Source organism: Myotis myotis, unplaced genomic scaffold, assembly GCF_014108235.1.
Source record: "Myotis myotis isolate mMyoMyo1 unplaced genomic scaffold, mMyoMyo1.p scaffold_m19_p_7, whole genome shotgun sequence".
In the NCBI taxonomy this organism is placed as follows: domain Eukaryota; kingdom Metazoa; phylum Chordata; class Mammalia; order Chiroptera; family Vespertilionidae; genus Myotis; species Myotis myotis.
In genome coordinates this window covers 66,126,221-66,151,023 of record NW_023416379.1, presented here as the reverse complement: position 1 = coordinate 66,151,023, position 24,803 = coordinate 66,126,221, and the positions used below count along the sequence as shown (strand labels likewise).

The 24,803-nt window shown below is 42.4% G+C and overlaps 1 protein-coding gene and 1 pseudogene across 1 annotated transcript in view; one reads left to right on the top strand and one right to left on the bottom strand.

Annotated features, from left to right (window-relative positions):
* Positions 1 to 3: 3 nt before the first annotated feature.
* B3GAT2 (beta-1,3-glucuronyltransferase 2) overlaps positions 4 to 24,803 on the bottom strand; it is a 59,117-nt gene continuing 34,317 nt past the window's right edge. Inside the window, exons 3-4 of the mRNA XM_036317553.1 lie at positions 203 to 351; positions 4 to 119 (exon numbers count right to left, since the gene is read on the bottom strand). Coding sequence (XP_036173446.1) covers positions 33 to 119; positions 203 to 351 — 236 coding nt within the window. The 3' untranslated portion in view covers positions 4 to 32. The remainder of the gene's footprint in view (positions 120 to 202; positions 352 to 24,803) is intronic.
* LOC118660117 lies at positions 6,151 to 9,503 on the top strand (annotated as a pseudogene).

Sequence of the window (24,803 nt, the reverse complement as noted above, 5' to 3'; positions counted from 1 at the left end):
ACGTCCTCTTCCACACCCACTGCTGCTCCCAGTTACACCTCGATCTTCACTGTGTCCAGGTGGTACTTGGGCTCGTTGGCTAGATTGACCTTCTCTGTGCGAGTGTGCCACACAAGGACCTAGGGAGGGAGGGAAATCTCTGGGGTAGCCAGCCTCAATGCCAGCATGCAGCCACATCAAGCAGCACATGAGACATGAATACCTTCGTGCAGTTATTTGCTTTCGGTTCCAGTTCTTCAACAGTTGTTATCTGTTTTAGAAAGTCAGATTCTTGCATCCCTGGCTGGGATCCACGGCGCTTAAATACAGCTTTTGGATTGGACAAGATGACTTGAAGGCTTACAGCAAATCCTTTGTGAGAAGTTTTTAAAAAACACAAAAAGAGAGAGACTTTAAAATATTGGTATACTTTTCTTTTTCTATATAAAACTTTGGTCACATGAAGAGCGATTCTATATGCTACTATGTGCCAGGTCCTACTTCACAAAGTTGAAAAGGAGCATTACCTGTATTACAGTCTCAAGAAGAAAAGCAGTCTTTACAATATAACGAGCTCGATGCCTTCACAGAGGTGTACACCGGCGGGGTGCGGGTGGGGATCTGTAAAAAGTCTAGTCTTGATAATAAAGGGTAGATTCTACAAGCTGCTATTTCACAGAAGTCATCACACCCAACATTTGACACTGGGGACAACTAAGACCTAAATGTAGCGGAAAAGCATTCACATTCAGCCTAATTGAGCTTGAGGTAATTATGTGAGAGCCCGCCCAGTTCTGCCTCCTTTAACATCTCTGTGTGCACTTATCAAAACCAGCGCTGGTTTTCTTTGAGTTTAGAAGACAGGGATAAAAGGAAAGTTAGTTTGCTAGAACATGAATAATAATCGGTTGGTTGATTTCTGATTTGGTTCAATCTGAAAAATGTGGGTGGGTTGGAAATCAGTGTAGGATATATTAAGCCATTTAATAAATTTGGTTTTTTATATTTCATTTAAAAAATACGTAGTTTTATTGATTTCATAGAGGAAGGAGAGGGAAAGAGAAACATCAATAAGAGAATAATTGATTCGCTGCCTCCTGCATGCCCACACTGGGGATTGAGCCCGCAACCCGGGCATGTGCCCTGACCTGGGATGAAACTGACCTGGTTCATAGGTTGACACTCAACCACTGAGCCATGCAGGCTGGGTGATATATTTCTTTCTTTTTTTTTTTTTTAAGGAAATTATTGTCAATTTCCTTTAATGGTTTGGTCATAGGAAAGATAATTACTATTTAATCTGTAGTTTAACAGAGTGTCCCTTGCTTTCCCATTAAACACTCTATAAGCTATCTGAGCAAACAGATGTTAAGACCTTTGTAACTGAAAGCCTGAAGCCCAGCCCGCTGCTGTTAATGTCTAAGCCGACACTAAAGTTAGGCTGTGAGGACCTCCCCGTGTTAAAGCTATGAGGACCAACCCCTAGGAACATTGCTTAGCAACTTTTGCCCTTCTCTACATTAATGGAATTGATTTATGCTTATTTTTGCACAAGTATAGTTTGCAAAGTAAGGACCACATGGGGGAACTGTGAGGAAAACCACAACCAGCATTCTCATAACCTCTCCAGATGCAAGGCGGGCCAGTCCCATGTTCTAGACGCTGCTGTCTTTATGGGAAAACTTCCCACTGAGCTACAAACACCTTGGGACAGCGTGTGCCGAGCAAGACAGGACAAAGGATCATAAAGCATGAGCCTGAGGACTGGTCCGAGCACATTTCACCAACCCTGGGAGAGGCAGCACGTTCTAGCAGAAAGACCACAGAATCTGAAATTTGGAGCCTTTTGGTTTTGCCTGGGTCCCTGCACCTGGGACACTGGTCAAGTCCCTTCACCTTTCTTGATTCTGAAACTTGCCCCGTTTCTCATCTGCAAGCGAGGTGCGGTACCTTCTCAACTCGGTGTCTGACGTAAAATTTGTGAATGGAAAAACACTAACTGCAAAGCTCCCTCCAAAAGACACACTATATAAATAATACCACTGTAAATATCGTGAGGGGCAGCTGACAGGGAAAGGGCTTGTGAAAGTCTAGGTAGCCTGCCAGGCCACCTCGTTTCCCGCCACTTTGCTAACAAGTCTGAAGCCTCCTCAACCAAAAGCCAAGGTTCAAATTCACACACAAAGCGTGACTTTTCTAGTAGGTCAGCTCCAATTTTAGTATTAAAAGGCTCCTGGCTTTTTTTGTGAGCTAGTAAATACGCTTCAGCTTTGTTTCCTTCTCCCTCCCACTGAAGTGGCTGGTCTGTTTCTCACGTGGTTTTCATGGTGTTGGTTGTATTTCCTCATTCTCATAAAAATACAGGGTCCAAACTTGATTTCCTTCATTCCCCACTGAGACTTCAGCACACTCACTCAGATTATTTTCTTGCTCTCCTTGGCGCAGGGATATCCGTTAGCTTTTAAAGCAGAGTCCCATGGCAAGTCTGCAGCTTGAAGCGGAGCAGCCAGCCAGCAGTGGGGCCAATCACTGTTGCTCCAAGGCCCTTTCCTGGATTCCCCGGACAAGGGGATGGGCCTGCAAGGCTGGCACCCTGCAGAGGGCTGAGTGGGCAGCTGACCATAGGAGCCAAGTGGTGGTCTATTTTCTATCACGCTGAGGGGTGGGGCAGTTCAGATGCTCTTCACTCCCACCCCCACTTTCTCTGCCAGGCTCCAGCTCAGTGAGCCCTTCGAAGGAGGCAGGTCACAGGGAGCACAGCACACAGGGGCAATGTTAACTAGGCCAAGCCCTGGTTGTCTTTTGGGGAATCATGTGACCTGCTGTGAAGCCTGGGAGAGAGCTCTCCCTCTGGAAGCAGGATTTTTAGCTCCTAAACCACTGCTTTCAACCCAAGACGGGTATCTTGACTTGTCTTCATTTCAAACTGTATATGCCTCAAATATTACATTTCCCCTTCACTATTTTTAGTGAAATTAATTTAGCTTTAAAGATGTTTGCAGCGGCTACTGAGATACTATGAGCCTTACAAAAATCATGGGAGTAGGATCCTCTGTCCTGGTCCCGTGCATAAAAAATAAAATACAAATGGAACCTGGTTATGCTGTGAATGCAGCATTTCCTGACTTGCAGTGGCATGGGGGACGGGTAAGGATATATCTCCTCTCGGTCAGAGGGTCAGGGCCTGCTTTAGTAGGTGCTTACTGATTAATAAATGGAAACATTTGGAAGACATTCAAAGTCCAACAAGTAATTTCCACTTGGGGACAAGATGGAGCAACAAGGGCTGAGTTTTCCCTACTGTCTTACCTAAATCTAGAGAAAATGTTTGAAAAAACGATTTCTAGACATTGGAAAAGAGGCGTGCAGGACAAAGATCTCTGAAAAAGAAAAAAAGAAAAGAAAAACAAGTCCTACATTTGCCTCAGCTTCTTGTCTGAAGGGAGCAGCCCACAGGCTCCACCGTGGGGAGGGAGCTCACAGCTCTGCAGGCCCTAAAGCTGAGGAGACAGCAGAGAATCCCAGGAGGCCGAGCCGGGAGAATCCACAGTACAGAGCACGGGAGAGAGCCGCTGGCCTGCAGAGGGCTCCCCTCACGTCCAACTGAAGATCAGAAAATGCTCTTGTAACTCCCTGCGGCCCAGGAAAGAGCCTGGAGAGAAGCAGGTGGTCTGGTTCTTGCAGCTCACTCAGGGCTGGGTTGGGTCACATTCCCAACAGCCAGAGTGGAATGGTAGTCGGGGCACCTGGCAGAGGAGCTGGAAGATTGTTGTGTTCACTGTGGGGTCACATTAGCCCTAACCTAAAGGTTGCGCTGGTCCTGCCTATCAAACCTTTAAGAGCAAGCCCGGAAAGGATCGCAATGCTTCTGAATAACTTAGTTGTATCCCAGAAAAATGTAAAATACACATAAAGGGGAGGCAGTTCAGATGCGCTTCACTCCTAATCTGGATGTGTGTGTAAATGTATGGTATACATAATATATAACACAAATAAACATGTATCTTTACAGTACCTAGCAACAAAACATTCAAAATGCCTGATACAAAAATTCCCAGGTGTACAAAGAGGCAAGAAACTATAATCCTGTAATTAAAAGAAAAATCAGTCAACAGAAACAAACCCAGAAATGACACTGGTGACAGAATTATAGAACAAGGGCATTAAAACATTATAAATATTCTTCATATATTCAGAAAGGTAGGGGGAAGACTGAACATGCCAAGTAGAGATATGGAAGGCATAGAAAGTCGTAAAGTGCTGGCCACAGTGGCTCAGTGATTGAGCGTGGACCTATGAACCAGGAGGTCACTGTTTGATTCCCAGTCAGGGCACATGCCCAGGTTGTGGGTTCAACCCCCAGTAGGGGGTATGCAGGAGGCAGCTAATCAATGATTCTCTCTCATCATTGATGTTTCTATCTTTCTCCCTTTCCTTTCCTCTCTGAAATCAATAAAAATATATTTAAAAATATAAAATAGCCGAACCGGTTTGGCTCAGTGGATAGAGCATCAGCCTGTGGACTGAAGGGTCCCAGGTTCTATTCCGGTCAAGGGCATGTACCTTGGTTGCGGTCACATCCCCAGTAGGGGGCATGCAGGAGGCAGCTGATCGATCTCTCTCATTGATGTTTCTCTCTATCCCTCTCCCTTCTTCTCTGTAAAAAATCAATAAAAAATATATATATATATAAAAAGACCCAAAGCAATCCCATTGTGATGAAAAATACAATGTCTTGAGATGAAAAACCTACTGGCTAGGATTAACACATGATAACACATTAGAAGACAATGACAGAAACTACTAAAAGGAAACACAAACACACGTATGTGAGTACAGAAACAGTAAAGGAATGAAAGGTGGGAGAAGGGACTAGAAACGTATATTTGAAGAAATAACTGAAAATTTTACAATTTAAAAAAAATCCATACGGATATACTATAAGACAGACAACACTAACAACCAACTTGACATTTACAGAGCAAGCCGCCCAAGGGCAGCAGAATACACAATCTTTTCAAGTATACATGGTACTTGAGATAAGCTTATGGCAGGGCCATGAATCAAGTCTCAATAAATTAAAAAGAATACAAATTGTACAAACTATTTCTCTGACCACATGGAATTAAAAGAGAAATCAATAATATAAAGACATCTGGAAAATCTAATATTTGGAAACTAAACAACATAATTCTAAAGATACGGCTCAAAGGAAGAATCAAAAGGGAATGAATACAGAAAAAGCCACCAAAATCTACAGGCGGCATCTACAGCAGTACTTACATGGACAATGAGTATTTTTTTAAAGTACTAAACACTTTTATTAGATAAAAAGAAAGGTCTTAACTCAATGTCTTAAGTTCCTACCTTTATACACTAGAAAGAGTAAATGAAACCCAAAGTGAATAGTAAAAAAAGATGAATAAATTAAAGAGCCAAAATCAATGAAATACAAATGGAAAACAATAGAGATCAGTGAAATCTAAACCATGCCCTTAGGGGGAAAAGGTCAATAAAATTGATAATATCTACCCATACTTAGGGAAAAAAGAGAGAACACACAAATTACCAATACCAGAATGAGAGAGGAGTACACATTCTATAAAACATTCAAGTGATAAAGTATTATGAGCAACTTTATGGCAGTAAATTTCAAAATATAAAAATGGACAATTTCCTTGAAAGACATAAGCTATCAAAGCTCTCATGAAGAAATAGTACCAATAGCCTTTAACCCATTAAATAAACTTATAGTTGAAAATCACACACAATCCTCCTCAAACTATCCCAAAAAATTCACAAGGAAGACTCCCAAGCTAATTTTAGGAGGCTAGCATTATCCTAATTCCAAACCCTACCCTACACAAAAAGAAAATTATAGGCCAGTTTCCCTGATGAACATAGATGCTAAAGTCCTCAACAAAATATTAGGAAATTGGACCCAGCAATATATTAAAAAGATCATACATCAGGAACAAGTGGGGTTTATTCCAGGGATGCAAGGTTGGTACAATATTTGCAAATCAATAAATGTGATACATTATATAAACAAAATGAAGGGTAAAAACACATGATCATATCAATAGATGCAGGAAAAGCATTCGACAAAATCCAGCACCCATAAAGATGAAAACTCTCAACAAAGTGGGAATAGAGGAATCATACCTCAACATGATAAACACCATACATGAAAAACCTATAGCCAACGTAATACTCAATAGGCAAAAATTGTTTCCCTTAATCAGGAACAAGAGAGGGATGCCCACTTTCACCACTCTTATTCAACACAGTGTTGGAAGTCATAGCCACAACAACCAGAAAAGAAGAAATAAAAGGCATCCAAATTGGAAAGGAGGAAGTAAAACTGTCATTATTTTCAGATGATAAGGTATTGTATATAGAACACCCTAAAGAACCCACCTTAAAATATTAGATTTAATAAATAAATTTGGCAAGTAGTAGGATACAAAATCAACATCCAGAAATCTATGGCATTTTTATATCCCAATAATGAACTCTCAGAAAGAGAAACTTAAAAAGCAATCCCATTTACCACTGCAACAACAACAACAAAAATAAGATACCTAGAAGAAAACATAGGCAGTAAAATCTCAGACATCTCTTGGAGCAATATTTTTGCCCATATGTCTCCGAGGGAAAGGGAAAATAAACAAATGGAACTACATCAGATCAAAAAGCTCCTGCACAGCTAAAGAAACCATCAGCAAAGCAAAAAGGTAACCCACAGGATGGGAGAACATATTTGTCAATGATTCATCAGATAAGAGGTTAATCTCCAAAATATATAAAGAAGTTATACAACTCAACACCAGAAAGATAATCCTATTTAAAAAATGGGCAAAAGGCCTGACTAGAATTTCTCCAAAGAAGACATACAGATGCCCAAGAGACATATGAAAAATGCTCAAGGTCACTAATTATCAGAGATGTATCACCTCATATCTGCCAGAATGGCTAACGTTAATAAGTCAACAAACAATAAATGCTGGGGAGGATGTGGAGAAAAGGGAACCCTAGTACACTGCTGATAAGAATGCAGACTGGTGCCCTAGCTGGTTTGACTTGGTGGATAGAGCATCAGCCTGTGGACTGAAGGGTACCAAGATTGATTCTGGTCAAGGGCACATGCCCAGGTTGTGGGCTCCATCCCCAGGAGGGGGCAGGAAGGAGGCAGCCGATCAATGATTCTCTCTCATCATTGATGTTTCCATCTCTCTCTCCCTCCCCTTTCCTCTCTGAAATCAATAAAAATATATACTAATAATATAAAAAAAAATGCAGACTGGTGCAGCCACTATGGAAAACAACAAGGAGTTTCCTCAAAAAAAAAATGAAAAATGGAGCTATCATTTTCCCCAGCAATCCCACTTCTGGGAATATATCCTAAGAATCAAATTGACCTTTTAAGGATATGATTAAATGGCTTTGAATATATTTATAACTCTGAGTACATTTTTTGAAAAGACTATTCTTTCTCTATTGAATGGTTTTGGCACCTGTGGCAAAAATCAACTGACCATAAATATAAGTTTATTTCTGGACTTTCAATTTATTTCCATTGATTCACATGTTTATGCCAGTACCACACTGTCTTTACTACTGTAGCTTTATAATAAGTTTTCGAATCAGGAAGTGTAAGTCTTTCAACCTTGTTATTTTTCAAGATTGTTTTGGCTATTTTGAGTCCCTTGCTTTCCCATATAAATGGCCAACAGGTAAATTAAAAGGTGCTCAACATCACTAATCATCAGGAAAATGCAAATCAAAAACCACAATGAGCTATCACCTCACACCTGTTAGAATGCCTATTATGAAAAAGACAAGAAATAATACGTGTTGGCTCAGTAACAATCCTTCTCAAACTATTCCAAATAACTCCAGAGGAGGGAAGACTCCCAAGCTCATTTTACAAGGCCAGCATCACTGATCAAATTCACAGACATTACCAAAAAAAAAAAAATTATAAGCCAATCCCTGATGAACATAGAAGCAAAAATCCTCAACAAATACTAGCAAACCAAATTCAGTAATACATTAAAAAGACCCTACAGGCGATTGTAGAGCCAAGGTGGGAGGCTCAGACCAGGAGGTAGGAAGAACTTGGGGCGAGGAGGGGGTGATGCTAAGTGCCCTCCACCTAGGACGCAGGCTGGCCCCGGGGACACCAGGCTGCTCCTGCTGAGCACTGCAGTGGCCAAGGCCCTGCCATCGCCCACCCTCTGACCGCTGAGTTACTTACTCCAAGCAATACACTGAAGCCTCTTAACATTTCCAATCACAGCCTCAACACTGCCAATGTGATCCTGTGGGAAGATGGTCTGAAGCTTTTGTTAAGAGAAACAGAAATGCTTCTGCCTCTTTTCAGAAACTGGAGGATAAGAAAGAGTTATCAGCAGAATCAGAAGATGAAGAATTGCAGTTAGAATTTCCCACGCTGAAAACACTTGATCCAACGCCTGACAGCACCAAGACCACTAGGCAGCACTTGGACTGGGCCATGTAAGATACAAAGCTCCAGGGACACAGATCAGCAGCTCATAAAGCAAAGGCTTTAAAACATCACCCAGACAAAGGGAATGCAGCTGGTGCACCAAGGAGAGAAGGAGATAATGACCACTTCACTTGCATTGCTAAAGCTTATGAAATGTTATCCGATCCAGTGAAAAGACCAGCGTTTAACAGTGTAGATCCTACTTTTGATAACTTGGTTCCTTCTAAAAGTGAAGCAAAGGATAATTTCTTCCAAGTGTTTTCCTGTGTTTGAAAGAAATTCCAGATGGTCAAATAAAAAAAAATGTTTCCCTAAACTTGGTGATACGAATTCATCATTTGAAGATATAGATGTATTTTATTCTTTTTGGTGTAATTTTTATTCTTGGAGAGAATTTTCTCATTCAGACGAAGATAAAAAGCAGAGTGTCCTGATGAGAGGAGGACTTAAAAGCAGAACGGAGCAACAAGAGCACAAAGGAAAAAGAGGAAATGGACAGGATGTGAACAGTAGTTGGCAATGCATATAGTTATAATCCAAGAATAAAAAATTACAGAAGAAAAGGCCAAGAAAGAAGCAGAAAAGAAAGCAAAAACAGAAGCAAAACAGAAGGGGCAAGAAGCTAAAGAAAATCACAGACAAGCTGAATTAGATGTTGCTTGTGTAGCTAAAGAGAAAGAAGAGGAAGAAATTAGACAACAAGCATTACTGGCAAAGAAGGAAAAACATACCCAGAAAAGACATTATAATGGAAAGGCAAAAACTCTGAAACTCATGCAAGACCTGAGATCACTTTTCTGATAATGAGGCATAGTGGGTTAACTGTGATTGCCTTGAGCTAGCAAGTTTACAGTGCTTGAATGAAACACATCATCAACAAAGAAGTAGGGGGGAAAAGAGAATAAATGAGCAAATTAGAAAAGAGAAAGAAGAAGCTGAGGCTCATGCATGACAAGCATCTAAAGCAGTGGTTCTCAACCTTCTGGCCCTTTAAATACAGCTCCTCATGTGGTGACCCCCAACCATAAAATTATTTTCGTTGCTACTTCATCACTGTAATGTTGCTACTGTTATGAATCGTAATGTAAATATCTGATATGCAGGATGGTCTTAGGCGACCCCTGTGAAAGGGTCGTTCGACCGCCGAAGGGGTCGCGACCCACAGGTTGAGAACCGCTGGTCTAAAGAATGCAGAGAAATCAACTGGCGGTGGTGGAAATGGCAGTGAGAATTGGCCAGAGAAGATCCGGAATTACGGAGTGAAGCTGTGAGCCTCTTCCCTGCTGGAGCAAATCCAAGATGGGAAGTTACAGCTGTAGCATACGTTCTTCTGGAGTCAAGAGAACCACCAAAGATGTTACTGCAACGCAGAGTTTTCAAAAACTTGACCCTCATCAAAAAGATGACGTAAACAAAAAGGCTTTCGGTAAATTTTAGAGAGCATGGAGTGGGGCCCCAGGCAGACAATGATACACCTTCAGAACAATTTGAAGGTCCATGCACAGACTTCACACCCTGGACAACAGCACAGAAGCTTTTGTAACAAGCTTTGTAAACATACCCACTAAGTACACCTGAAAGACGGGGGGAAGTAGCAGGACGAAGAAGTGCCGCATGAAACAAGGCAAGGGGTTTGTTGAGATGGTAAAAGAAAAGAAAGCTGCTCAACAGCAAGTACTGAATGCAATTAGAGCAAAGAAATGACTTATCACATCTTTGTTGCATGTGCATTTTTATCATAAAACTGAAAATACTGAAACAAAAAGATCAAAATCCAGTGGGATTTATTCCTGGGATGCAAGGCTGTTTCAACATCCGCAAATCAATTAACCAAAGAGGTAAAAGACCTGTAGTCAGAAAACTGTACAACATTAAAGAAGTTAAAGAAGATACAAAAAAATGGAAACATATACTGTGCTCATGGCAGAATTAACATCATTAAAATGTCCATATTACCCAAAGCAATTTATAGATTCAATGCAATCTTTATCAAAATACAAATGGCATTTCCAGAGCACTAGAACAAATAATCCTAAAATTTGTATGGAACTACTAAAGACCTGGAATAGCCACAGCAACCTTGAGAAAGAAGAACCAAGTTGGAAGTACCATACTACCTAATATCAAACTATACTACTGTTATGGGTTAGCTCAGCGAGATAGACCATCGACTCAGAATTTAAATTTTAAGAGCCTTTATTAAGCTGGTCAGCTGACTACCAGCCGTGTCCTTCCCGTAAGAGCCCCACAGCTTGCAGTGCCGACCGAGAGTACAGCAAGACCTTTTATCTGCAACACTACAAAGTATTTTTTAAAAAAAGAAAAAACAAACTGCAAAGCGGTTCATTAGCCGTTCCTGGTACTGGCAGGGTAAAAAGTTTACATAAAATTTACGAGCAGGGTCACACCTGGCTGGGTTCAGTCATAACACATTGCTTTTCTAGCGAGATAATTAGCAATTTTTCTCTCCCATGGTCCCTGCCTCTCAGCCTACTTAGTAATTCTTCTTTGTCAGGCCCCTGCCCCTAGCACACTACAAAGCTATAGTAATCAACACAGCATGGTAATAGCATAAAAACAGACGGATAACTTAGTGGAACGGAATAAAGAGCCCAGAAATAACCCACGCCTTTTTGGTCAATTGATCTATGGCCAAGGAGGCAAGACTATACAATAGAGGTAAGACATTCTTCAACAAGTGGATTGGGTAAATTGGACAGATACATGCAAAAATAATGAAACTAGACCACCTTCTTAGACCACATACAAGAATAAACTCAAGATGGATTAAAGACTTAAATGTAAGACCCAGAACCATAAAACTCCTAAAAGAAAACACAGGCAGTAAACTCTCTGACATGGCTCTTAGCAATATTTTTTTTTCTGATATATCTCCTATCACAAGGAAAACAAATGAAAAAATAAACACATAAGACTCATCAAACTAAAAAGTTTTTGCAAGAAAACCATCAACCAAAAAAAAAAGACAACCTACCAAATGGAAGAAAGTATTCATCAATGATACATCCAATAAGAAGTTAATATCCAAAATATATAAAGAACTCATACAACTTAACACCAAACAAACAAACAAACAATCTGATTTAAAAATGGACAGAGGACCTAAGTACCTATTTCTCCAAAGAGGACATACAGATGGCCAACAGTCAGATGAAAAGATGCCCAACGTCACTAATCATGACAGAAATACAAATTAAAACCACAATGACATATCACCTTACACCTGTCAGAATGGCTATCATTAATATATCAATAAACAAGAAGTGTTGACTAGGGCAGTGGTAGCCAACCTTTCAGACCTCATGGACCACTAGTGGTCTGCGGGCCACCAGTTGATTCCCGCTGCTCCAAAGGTTTCCTTAAACTAGCAGTTGCCAACCTTTTGGACCTCACGGACCACTAGTGGTGCACGGGCCACCAGTTGGCGACCACTGGACTAGGGTATGCTTGTGCACTGTTGCTGGGATTGTAAACTGGTATAACCACTATGGAAAACAGTATGGAGGTTCCTAAAAAATTAAAAATAGAAATACCAAGTGATCCAGCAATTCCTCTTTGGATATTTATCCAAAGAAAATGGAAACACTAAATCAAAGAGATATATGGACCCCCATGTTCACTGCAGCACTGTTCACAATAGCCAACATAGGGAAGCAACCTAAGAGTCCACTGATGGGTGAATGGATAAAGACAATGTGATACACGCACACATGCACACACAATGTTATGTTACTCGGCCATATAAAAGGAGGAAATATTGCCTTCTGCAACATCATGGATGGACCTTGAGGGTATTATGCTAAGTCAGAAAGAGAAATACCATATGATCACACTCATGTGGAATCTAAAAAACAAACAAAAAACCTCAGATTGGTGGTTGATAGAAGCCAGGGGTAGAGGGTGGGCAAAATGGGTAAAGATGGTACAAAATTCCATTTACAAAATAAGTATGTCCTGGAGATGTAATGTACAGTGTAGTGACCATAGTTAATAACACTGTATTGTATCTTTGAAGGTTGCTAAGAAAGTACATCTTAAAAGTTCTCATCACAAGAAGAAAAAAATCTTAACTGTGTGGTGATGGTTGTGAAGTAGACTTATTGTGGTGATCATTTTGCAATTTATATAAATATAGAATCATTACTCCATACATCTGAACCCAAAATAATGTTATATATAAACTATATCTCAATAAAAAATGGGAAACTTCTACTTAAGTGCTTTTATTCATAATCTCGTACCTTCCAGCCTTGGCATCTGTGAACTATTCAACTGAAAAACAAATGTGAATAATAGTGTTTCAGGAATCATTTTCACTATATTAAAATCCGATATAGAGAGCAAAACCAAGGGCTATCTTAAAGGAAGGTGTCCTTTATTTATTGCCATCATCTCTAAATTGCCACTGTTCCATGCAAGTGTTAATACAGGTTTTCATGGTTCTAAGACTGAATGTGCTTTGTAACAGCCATGATAAAGGTTCCTTCCTATTCTATTGCTTCCCAAGTGCAGACAACACTATAGCTTTCCACATTTACTTCCAATTATACTTTAGAATAATTTTCTTCTAGTGCAGAAAGGGATGAGAAGCACGGCCTGGCTGTTAAGTAGGCTGTTCGTCTGCCCGGGATACTGGCGGAAACTTTATGATTGCTTCAGGGAAAACCATTCTGAAAAGAATGCTTGTCTAGGTTTAAAAACTCCTCAAGAGCTATTTAGCAGCCATTGTTCCCCGTGGAAAAAAACATTCTTCATTTCTAAGAAGCATTCTTTATTTAATCTAGGAACGATTCATTTAAGTCTTGACTCCGAAAACAATAAACCATCTCAGAAAACTAAGCCTGCTAAGGAAACAATCAGGAGGCTGAACAAGGATGAAAATTTGATCCTAAGAATAAAAGAAGCTTAATTAACTGAATACTAAATACTAAAAATATCCGTGAATGACTTCCTAGTAGGCTGGTAGCAGGGCACGAAGACATGCCTAATGTTGAAGTCTAGAGGGGGGACTGGTTCTGTTGGCTAGCCAGCCAAAAGGGCTCTGCTGGGAAATGAACGCTGTATGTGGCGAGAACGGCAGAATCAACAGGCTTGGCGCTGCCGGCGTGAGAATTACTGTCGCGTGCTGTATGTCACCTTTGAGATGATCTGCTTTACATTATCCATGACCACGACTGAACGTGCTGCTAAGCCACTCTACCCCAACCCAGACAGCACGGGAGAACGGGTGGAGAAGATATCTGTGTAACTGCTCTTCAAACCCCAGTGTGTAAAAGTCAAATAGTTTTTAAAATAACAAGAGTTGGCAAGGACATGTAGAAATTGGAACTCTTGTGCATTGTTCCATGGGACCATAAAATGATGCAGCCATTTGGAAAGAAATATGGCGGTTTCTCAAATATACAATTCCCATGTGGTCCAGCAATTCCACTTCTAGGTATACACCCAAAATAATGGGAAGCAGTGAGACTTCAGTGGTGACTGTGCACCATGTTCATAGCAGTATTCAGAATAGCCCAAAGGTGGAAACAGCTGAACGTGCATGAATGGGTGAATGGATAAACAGAATGTGGTCTGTATATACAATGAAAAATTATTCAGTTTTGAAATGGAACGGATTCTGACATATGCTACAACATGCACAAACCTTGAAAACATACTAAGTAAGATAAGCCAGACACAAAGGACAAATATTGTATCATTCCACTTATGTGAAATAATACCTAGCACAGTCCAGCTCATAGAGAGAAAGTAAAATGGTGGGCACCAGGGAAGGGGTTGGGGGGTTTGTGATGATGATCAACCTCTAGAGATGGATGGTGGTGATGGTTGTGAATGTTCTTAATGCCACTATACACTTAAAAATGTTTAAAAAGATCCCAGCTGGTGTGGCTCAATGGTTGAACATCAAATTATGAACCAGGAGGTCACAGTTCAATTCCTGGTTAGGACACATGCCCAGCTTGTGGGCTCCATCCCCAGTAGGGGGCGTGCAAGAGGCAGTAATGATTTTCTCTCATCATTGTTTCTCTCTTTCCCTCTCTGAAATCAATATATCTTTTAAATGGTTAAAAAGATAAGGAAGAACCAAGATGGCGGCATAGGTTAACGTCGGAGTTTGCTGCTTTGAACAACTACTTCAAAAGTGAAACCAAAAAACGCAAGGGACATCACCCAGAACCACAGGAATGCTGGCTGAGTGGAAGTCCTACAACTAGGAGGAAAGAGAAACGCATACAGACACTCAGAGGAGGCGCAGTGCTGAAGTCAAATTCTGAGGTGCGGAGTGCGCGGAGTGGGCTGGTGGCGGAGGGCGCGGTTGGCGTTTTCAATCGGGAGGGAGTCGCAGACTCTGAGCTCCAGATCCGGGCAAGTCTTTAGGGACCCAGACTCAAACGGGAGAAGCGGGACTGTCTGGCTTCGGTCAGAGCGAGTGCAGCTTTCTCTCTGAGCTTTGCAGCGGGTGCTGGGACTCAGAGAGGCAGAGCCCCTGGGGACAGGACTGAGAGCCGCCATAACTGCTCTCTCCGGCCCACCCTGTTGATCCTGTGCGACCCGCCCCGCCCAAGCCCTGCACACAGGCATTTGCCGGATAGCCTCAGGCAAAGGCTAGATTAGCACCTCCCTAGAGGACAGAAGTTCTCTCACTGCTGACACAGCTGATTCTCATAGCCACTTGGCCTGGAGGTCAAACCCTCCCTGGAATTAGCTACAACAATCAAGATTTAACTATAAGACTGCACACAAAGACCACTAGGGGGTGCACCAAGGAAGCATAACAAAATGCGGAGACAAAGAAACAGGACAAAATTGTCAATGGAAGATATAGAGTTCAGAACCACACTTTTAAGGTCTCTCAAGAACTGTTTAGAAGCCGCCGATAAACTTAATGAGATCTACAAGAAAACTAATGAGACCCTCGATCTTATATTGGGGAACCAACTAGAAATTAAGCATACACGGACTGAAATAACGAATATTATACAGACTCCCGACAGCAGACCAGAGGAGCGCAAGAATCAAGTCAATGATTTGAAATGCGAGGAAGCAAAAAACACCCAACCGGAAAAGCAAAATGAAAAAAGAATCCAAAAATGCGAGGATAGTGTAAGGAGCCTCTGGGACAGCTTCAAGCGTACCAACATCAGAATTATAGGGGTGCCAGAAGATGAGAGAGAGCAAGATATTGAAAACCTATTTGAAGAAATAATGACAGAAAACTTACCCCACCTGGTGAAAGAAATGGACTTACAGGTCCAAGAAGCGCGGAGAACCCCAAACAAAAGGAATCCAAAGAGGACCACACCAAGACACATCATCATTAAAATGCCAAGAGCAAAAGATAAAGAGAGAATCTTAAAAACAGCAAGAGAAAGAAACTCAGTTACCTACAAGGGAATACCCATACGACTGTCAGTTGATTTCTCAACAGAAACTTTGCAGGCCAGAAGGGAGTGGCAAGAAATATTCAAAGTGATGAATACCAAGAACCTACAACCAAGATTACTTTATCCAGCAAAGCTATCATTCAGAATTGAAGGTCAGATAAAGAGCTTCACAGATAAGGAAAAGCTAAAGGAGTTCATCACCACCAAACCAGGATTATATGAAATGCTGAAAGGTATCCTTTAAGAAGAGGAAGAGGAAGAGGAAGAAAAAGGTAAAGATACAAATTATGAACAACAAATATGCATCTATCAACAAGTGAATCTAAGAATCAAGTGAATAAATAATCTGATGAACAGAATGAACTGGTGATTATAATAGAATCAGGGACATAGAAAGGGAATGGACTGACCATTCTTGGGGGAGAAAGGGGTGTGGGAGATGCAGGAAGAGACTGGACAAAAATCGTGCACCTATGGATGAGGACAGTGGGTGGGGAGTGAGGGCGGAGGGTGGGTCGGGAACTGGGAGGAGGGGAGTTATGGGGGAAAAAAAAGAGGAACAAATGTAATAATCTGAACAATAAAGATTTAATTTAAAAAAAAGATAAATGTTTTTGTATATTTTATCACTATAAAAAGCATATTTGCGCTTCCAGTGCATAACTTATATTGTTGGTGGTGCTTTTCTGTTGTTATGACTTAAAAAAACACACACACACACAACAACGCCTTTCCTGTGCTCAAATTTTCTTCTTGCTTGACCAATGGACTTGCTTTCCATGGCAATAATTTTATTGAGCATTCTCAAATGTTTTATCATGTGGGGATATCCCCCCCTCAAACCTCCGTAATGGCGTGGGAGGGAGCCATGTCTACTCATGGACTACAATGAACCACAGGAAGGAGCATGAGCATAGCCTGTGGCCACCTACACTAGCTGTTCTTAACACTGGCTGGATTTCAGAATAACCTCAAGACTTAGAAAAATGTATACACATACCCCAAAACCAGGCCCCACACCCAGAGATTATGGTTTAATTGATCAGCAATGGAGCCCAGGTCTGGGTACTTTTTCAGAGCTCCAGGGGTAATTCTGACATGTAGTCACGTTGAGACCTACGAATGAGACCCTCCTTAGACAGCTCTCTGGAGTACAGCTCAATATTCCCCCTTTTAAAGAACCTGACCATTAAAGAATAATGGCGATGTGATCTCAGAAGGAATAAGAGGCTGTATCTTTTAATTTTGATAATCTTTAAACTAGGAAAGAAAAAGTTAAAATTCATGAAATCAGCAAAAATGTACTCAAGCTATTACTGCCAGGGGCTGCGCCTGACCTGGAGGTGCCAGGAGACCTGGGAGCCCTCACTCCCTCTCCCCAGAGCAGACGACGCAGGGGGCAGGCAGGACGCGGACTCGAGCGCCACCTCGGGCTCGAGCGCCACCTCACGGACAAGGGAGAAAGTGCAGGATTCTAGGGAGATGTGTGGAGCGTCATGGAGAAAGTGATTCCCGCAGCACTAAAGCTTTTGGAGAGGTGGCTAGAAATTAGCCAGGCAAACACGGGTAGACAGTGACGCTCCCCACTCTGGGCTGAGGGTAGTGGGTGCCACTCGTCATCACCGCAGGCCCATACGCCTGGGGCAATGCTGGGCCCAGCCTGGCACTTGCCTGGATTTGAAAGGAGGTGGACTATAATGCAGAGTGTTTGGGGCTGCTCAGGGGGCCCAGGAAGAACCCAGCTAACTTCTGAAGTCAGTGCAGAGAGAGAGAGAGAGAGAGAGAGTGGTAGTCACGGCAACCAACCTATGTGCCAAGGAAAACTGGCAAGCGTGCCAGCCCCCAGGTCAGGGGTGCAGAGCAATAAGCTTTAATTCTTATTATTTGTACTAATAAATTGTCTATAATAGATTCCAAATGAGAATTATATCTACAGATGCTCTCCTAGGGGCTTAGGAAAGTCAAGGTAGTGAAAAAGGACCTTCTCCCCATCACCCTTGTCACCTAATTAGAAAAAGTGAGATTTCTTCTTTTTTTAAAAAATGTTTTCATTGATTTTTAGATAGAGAGGAAGGGAGAGGGAGAGAGAGATAGAAACATTGGAGAGAGAGACATACTGATCGGCTGCCTCCTGCTGGGGATTGAGCCAGACATATGCCCTGACTAAGAATTGAACCCGGAACCTCTTCGTGCATGGGAGGATGCTCAATCCACTGAGCCACACCAGCCAGGTGAGATGCATTCTTTTAAATTCTTCTTTGTGCCATCAGTCATTTGTACAAAGAAGAATTCTGCCTTCTCAGCAGCAGGGCCAAGTGGACATGCACACTACACCAAACACCATGCAAATCTGAATGTTATAAATTACATTTTCTTTTGAAAGCGCAAATGTTTTTATTTTTTTCAAATGGCTTTTGTTTGTTTAGTTTTTCAGCTGGGAAATTAAGAAAATGAACACATATCTGCTTCTCAACAACTTTTTAATAATCTTTTTGTTTTCTTTTTCTCTTGATAAGTCGTTTTTTGACGATGTTTTATCTAAAGCACGATCTTTATCTCCACGTGCCATCCTACACACTGAGTTCATTCACTGAATGATAATGAGCACAGGTCCATCAGCCAGCAAAGAGACGAAGTTCATTGTAAGCCGAAAACAAAGAGTTTGCACGTCCTTAAGAATGGCCGTCGAGAATGACTTGAAATGGCTAGATGTAGTGAGGATTCGAACCCAGGTATGTGCCCCTGACTGGAATCAAACCTGCGACCCTTCAGTATACGGCTGATGCTCCAACCACTGAACAACACTAGCCAGGGTTCATGTAGCCACTTTAAAATTTTTAAAATATGTTTTTATTGATTTTAGGGAGAGAGAAAGGGAGAGGGAGAGAGATATAGAAACATTGATGAGAGATAAATATCCATTGATTGGCTACCTCCTGCACACCCTCTACTGGGGGATCCAGCCTGCAACCCAGGCAGGTGCCCTGACTGGGAATGACACTGGTGACCTGTTGGTGCATGGGACAACGCTCAATCCACTGAGCCACACTGGCTGAGACCTGCAGGCACTTTAAGTGACTGCTCCTGGGAAGCAATCCTAGGCCACTACAGTCTCCTGTGGGAGCTCACCCATTCCCAGGGTGTCGACACCACGTCCAGAGGACTCCAGGCCAGAAAACTAAACAGTCCTCCTAGACTTCTCACCCCTTCTGTAAGCCACACATAAGGAAAAGCTTTATCACCTTACAACAAGCATGTCAAACTCAAAGGCTAACATGGGCCAAATAAACAAGGTTTAAGTTTATGTGGGCCACCAAGAAAACAAAAGCTTCAATTTTCAGAGAAACGTAGGTTTATTTCGATAGAGACATGCTGAATACAAAGGGCTGAAATAAATGAGTAATCAGTAACATAAAATAATAGAACATTTTAATAAAAATTAATATTTTTTCTTGAACATGAACCTACCAGACACTGACTAACTGCACAAATTAATAAGCGTAACACAAGTAAACCTATTTTTCTTGTTCTCTGAAAGTGAAATATTTCCTGTTGCGCACACCAAACAAGTCAGTCCAAGACTAATGACGTGGCAATCGGCTGCTAAAATATTCGCTGCTAGTATTAGTGGAGAGATGGTACGCCTGCGCTATTTTATGTGTAAGGCGCATAAGGGAAATGAATGCAACACGATTACAGTAATCAGTCATTAGCGAACGTTGTAGTTCATTATTTTTACGATATTGTAAAAATAAAGTTACAAAATTTTTATTAAAATGTTTCTTACATACTGTTATATTGGCTGGGCTGCAAAAATATTTGTTGTGGGCCGCACGCAGCCCGTGGGCCGTGAGTTTGACATGCTTGCTTTACAATGTCTCATTATTATGAGTTATGAAAAAGTCCATGGACAATGCACAAAGTGACCCTGAGACGTCACTTCCATGTCCCCTTTGCTTTGGGGAATAGAAGTTCTCACAAAACGAGGTGCAGGAGGCACTCTTATGAGAGGAAAGTTACCCGCTACTGAGCCTGTGGTAATAATAAATAATTTATGTGGTCTTAGTGCCAGGTTCCTGACAAGGAACTTGCAAAACCCTTAGAATTTCCTGAGAGACAGGAGTGACTTTATTATGCTAATGATGTGGCTCATAGAGGGCACTTAGATGGTTTCAGGATGGGGCTGGTTACCACAAAACCAGCCACATGATCAGAGGCAGGAACCGTGGGCCACCCCCACCACTGGGGATGGAAGTTGGAGACGGAGTTCAATCACAAGGCCACTGATTTAATCAACTGTGCCTACATAGGGAAACCCCAATAAAACCTCTTAACACCAGAGGTCAGTGGAACTTCCGGGTGCTGGGAGGGCGATGCATCCCGATCCCACTAGGAAAAGGCACAGGAGCCTGGGTTTTCCCCCAGACCTCACTCCGTGTGTCTTTCGTTGGATTGGCCCTCATTTGTGTTTTAGAAACAAGCAAGTAGAGCGCTATCCTGAGTTCTGTGAGCCCTTGTAATGTATTATCAAACCTCAGAGGGTTGTGGGAAACATCAAATTAATAGTAAATTTGTCAAGAAATACAGGTGGCCTGGGTCCCCCACAGTGCGGCTGGTCTAAAGTAACGGCAGCCTTGTTGGGGAGCAAACCCTCTAACTAGTGGGGTCTGCGCTAACTCTGGGTATTTTAGCAGCCAACTGTCACGTCATTCGTCTTGTACTGCAGTTCGTACGCCCAGTTGGATTTCTACAGGAACACAGGCCGTATGGGTGCCAGGCACTCAACTGGAAGCTGTACATACTGTCATTAGAGGGGCACAGGGCCCTGCCTGCCACCTCCTAGAGTTAAGAAAAAGGTGCATGCAAATGTTGAGAATTCAAAATAAATACCTCAGCCTTAAGTTCTGCATCTGAACGAATCTACACCTCCCGGTGAGGCTGGAAATTACTTTAAGCTCCGTTCTTTCAAGTCATGATTCCTACTCACACCTCCCTAGAAGTGGCCACAGGGAGCCTGTCACTTCAAAGTAACACCCTGACCTCAAAACTGAGCTGACAACTCTGCGTGGACTGCCCTGCTTTTAGGCAACAAGAACCAGTTCGTGGGCAGATGCCCAAGGTGCAGGCACTGAAGCCCAAGGCACAGACCCGTGGACACATTCCCGGCCTCACCGGCTTGGCAGAGCGGCCATCGCTCAGCTGCCAAAGCCAGCCGCATGCTGCTGCCAGGGCGGGGGCTGCCTACGAGGCTTCTTCCCGCCTTGTGGATGGGCGTCCTAGTTTTTTTTGCAGTAATCATTAGAAAGCTTTTAGAAAAATTTCCCCCAGTGCAACAGAAATAATCTCGACTTGTGCCACTAACATGCATACAGGATCATTCAGAACAATGTTTCCTCATCTGATAGCAAAAGCAGCCTCTGCAAAGTCCAATATGGCCAAATGCAGACACAGAGTCCAACCCTATGAAAGACAGGGAGCGTTTTAGTCGCGATATCTTACACAAATGAGCTTCTAGTGATGGGCTAGACCAGTGGTTGGCAAACTCATTAGTCAACAGAGCCAAATATCAACAGTACAATGACTGAAATTTCTTTTGAGAGCCAAATTTTTTAAACTTAAACTATATAGGTAGGTACATTGTTATTAACTTAATTAGGGTACTCCTAAGGCTTAGGAAGAGCCACATTCAAGGAGCCAAAGAGCCACATGTGGCTCTCGAGCCACAGTTTGCCGACCACTGGGCTAGGCTATGACTTCAGAGAGATACAAACAGGACACACCCTGAGGGAGGGGCTTTTACCGAGTGTGCTCAACCCAGAAAGGCAAGACAGCTGTGGGAAGGTTAACATTTTGGTTCTTACACTTCCTGTTTCTTAATCAGCTTGTGAAAACCCGAGAGAGACACCCCAGCTCCCTCAACTATCTCAGACCCTTTTCCAAGCAGCCTCCTTGGCTGTCCTGGGCGGGGCAGCCAAGTGGCCTTCCAGCTTCAACCTCTCTTTCCAGACATCGTGGGTGTGTCTGCACACATAACCTGACAACGGGGTGGGAGGTACCCATTGTACATGAAGGTCCAAAAGGTCTTTTCCTTCTTCTCACGGAGAATAAATGAATCTTATGTGGAATCTAAACCAAGCTGTAATTTTCAAGACTCAGAATCAGAACTGCCTCAAAATCAGAATCATTATCTTATCAACCAAATCACTCTCACTTTAAGGCTTCCAAAAATATCAATAATTTACTGAAAAGTAATTTGCAAAAAGAGCATGTTTGTGTGTGAAGTGAAGAAAATAATTCAGGGTGGCAAAAGTTGTTTTCTTATTTATTCCTACTTTAAAACAAGGGTAATTAACACAAAAGAGCAAATCATTCGTATTTTATAATATATCTTACATTATGCTTTGAAAATATACTGAAATGTTTGGAAAACTCTAAACATCAGTCATGTTGTGGAGAGAAGTTTCCCAGAGAATTTGGCAGTGAAAGAGCATCGGATAATTTGTCACAGGCCCGGCAAAATGCACAAAACCCACGTGCCTTTCTTGAATTTTAGTTATCTCTATTTGGATACAAATTCTGGGGGGAATTAATGCAAAATTTTTAATGGGTTTCCTGGATACTAAATCATCTACATAAAGTTCATACAACAAAATCCAAGAAGACCCATCCAAGTTGCCCTGACCTTGAAGTGACTTTGCAGAGTAATGGGCAGAGAGCCTTTGTGTAAGGAAACGTGCCTGGGAAGTCTGAGTTGAAGCAAGGCTCTGAGGAAGGTAAGCACCAAAATCTATCTTCACTCAGAATCCAGGGGCCCAGGTGGGAAGCCAGGAAGAGACAGAATGCATCAGAGACCTCAGTGGCCATCCATGCCACTGCTTCCTTCTACACATGAGGAAAGTTAAGTCCCAGGAAGCGACAGAATATGTCTAATGACCTCTAAGTTTTCTGTCCAAGGTTACATACATGTCTGATCAGCAAGGAACCAGATTCTCCCAAGACACATTATGGTCAGCCTTATATTTTCAGAGCCACAAATTCAGACTTGATTGAAGAAAGGCCTTTTCTGAGAATCCCCAGGACCTTACAAGTATGGCTGACCTACCTCTCTGTCTGCCTTCAGGTAAATGCTTTAGTTGACATGCCAGCTCGGCTCTTTGGCTACAAGAATTGAAGACCGAAGCAGAAGGCTGGTTAGAAGAAGGATGGAGAAGTCAGGAAGGAGAGAGGGGGGCCTGGGAGAGGGTAAGAGATCTAGACTGTCCTTGGAGTTAGACACAATGACACATAGTCTCCAAAAACTAGCACTCAGGCCGAAACTGGTTTGGCTCAGTGGATAGAGCATCGGCCTGCGGACTGAAGGGTCCCAGGTTCGGTTCCAGTCAAGGGCATGTACCTGGGTGCGGGCATATCCCCAGTGGGAGATGTGCAGGAGGCAGCTGATCGATGTTTCTCTCTCATCGATGTTTCTAACTCTCTATCTCTCTCCCTTCCTTTCTGTAAAAAAAATCAATAAAATATATTTTTAAAAAAACTGGCACTCAGGAAATGTTTGTTAAACACTGAGTAAATATACCAGTTCGTCTTCCCCGTGACGCAGTGCGACAGAGCCGCCACACTGCCATCCACAAGAGCAGCCAACAACTCACGCTCCTGGTTTTCTTCATAATCTTGCTTCCTCCAATTTAAAGTATTGTCAGAATAAAAGTGATGAATCCAGTTTAGAACACAGCCATCACCCCATCAGAATTCTGAGCATAGAGATTCTGACGGCAGTAGGGAAATATACACAAAAGATTGGCCAAGCACAGGCTGACAGACAGAGCAGTTTTTCAGAGCTGAAGATTGATGACATCAATTTTGAAGCTTTTCTGCCTTTGTCTTCTAGGTTATAGATGTCGGTTATTTTTTTGCCTCTAAGCCTCATGTTTCAAACTGAATCTTTCCACAGTTATCACAGGCATCACTTTATACAACCCACAGAAAATGAGTCACTTTATGATAGAGTAGCATTTTAGAATCTGTAGTCTGCTACAGGGTCTTATTTAATTCAATTGTTTGGTTAGAAAAGAAAAAACTTTAAAATAAAGATATATTAAAAATTAATACATGCTTGAAAAATAAGTAACCCTAATTTTATATACTAGTTATTAAATGTATCAAGAAGTACTAAATTAGAGAGGCAAGATGGCGGTGGAATAGGCAGACGTGTCCCAGGGCTTGTCCCGGAGCAAATGGAGTGAGCAGCTGAAACTAATAACACCTACCCTGAATTGGCGAAGTATACTCAGCTGGTGAGACAGTTTGCAGCCGGGAAGGGCAGAGTTCCCCTGGAAAGGTAAAAACCAGGGATCTGGGCAGGAAAGTTTGCCAGATCTCTGAGCCCAGAGGGTCAGAGGGAGACCGCATGGCACATGGCCATGTCTCTTGGGACAGGCACAGCCCCTGACTATGGAAAGGAGATCCACGGGACTGTTGGCGCCGGGGGATTTGAGATCTGGGTTCCTGTAATTACGGAGGACTGAGCCTAAAGGGGGCAGCCTGAAGTGCTGACCAGTCCATGCAGTGCCGGTAAGAGAGGAGCTTACAGAGACTCAGCCTTCCCCGTTTCTGTGGCCTGCATTTGTTTGTTTTCACTGAACCCTGTTCATAGGACATTTCGGATACAGACACTCACCCATGCTGAAGAGCGGGAGAAGGTGCAGACGAGTAGAATCTGGGGAGAGGCTGGGGAGAGAAGGGGGTCCAGGGGAGGTGGCAGCAAATTGAGTGCTGAGTCAACCCTGAGCCCAGGACTTGGGCAGCCATTTTCTCCTGAGGATATAACTCCTCCCTCCAGGCCCCAGGCAAGGAATACAGCCACACCCAGATTCCACCCTGAATGAGATGAAGGATTAAAATAATCT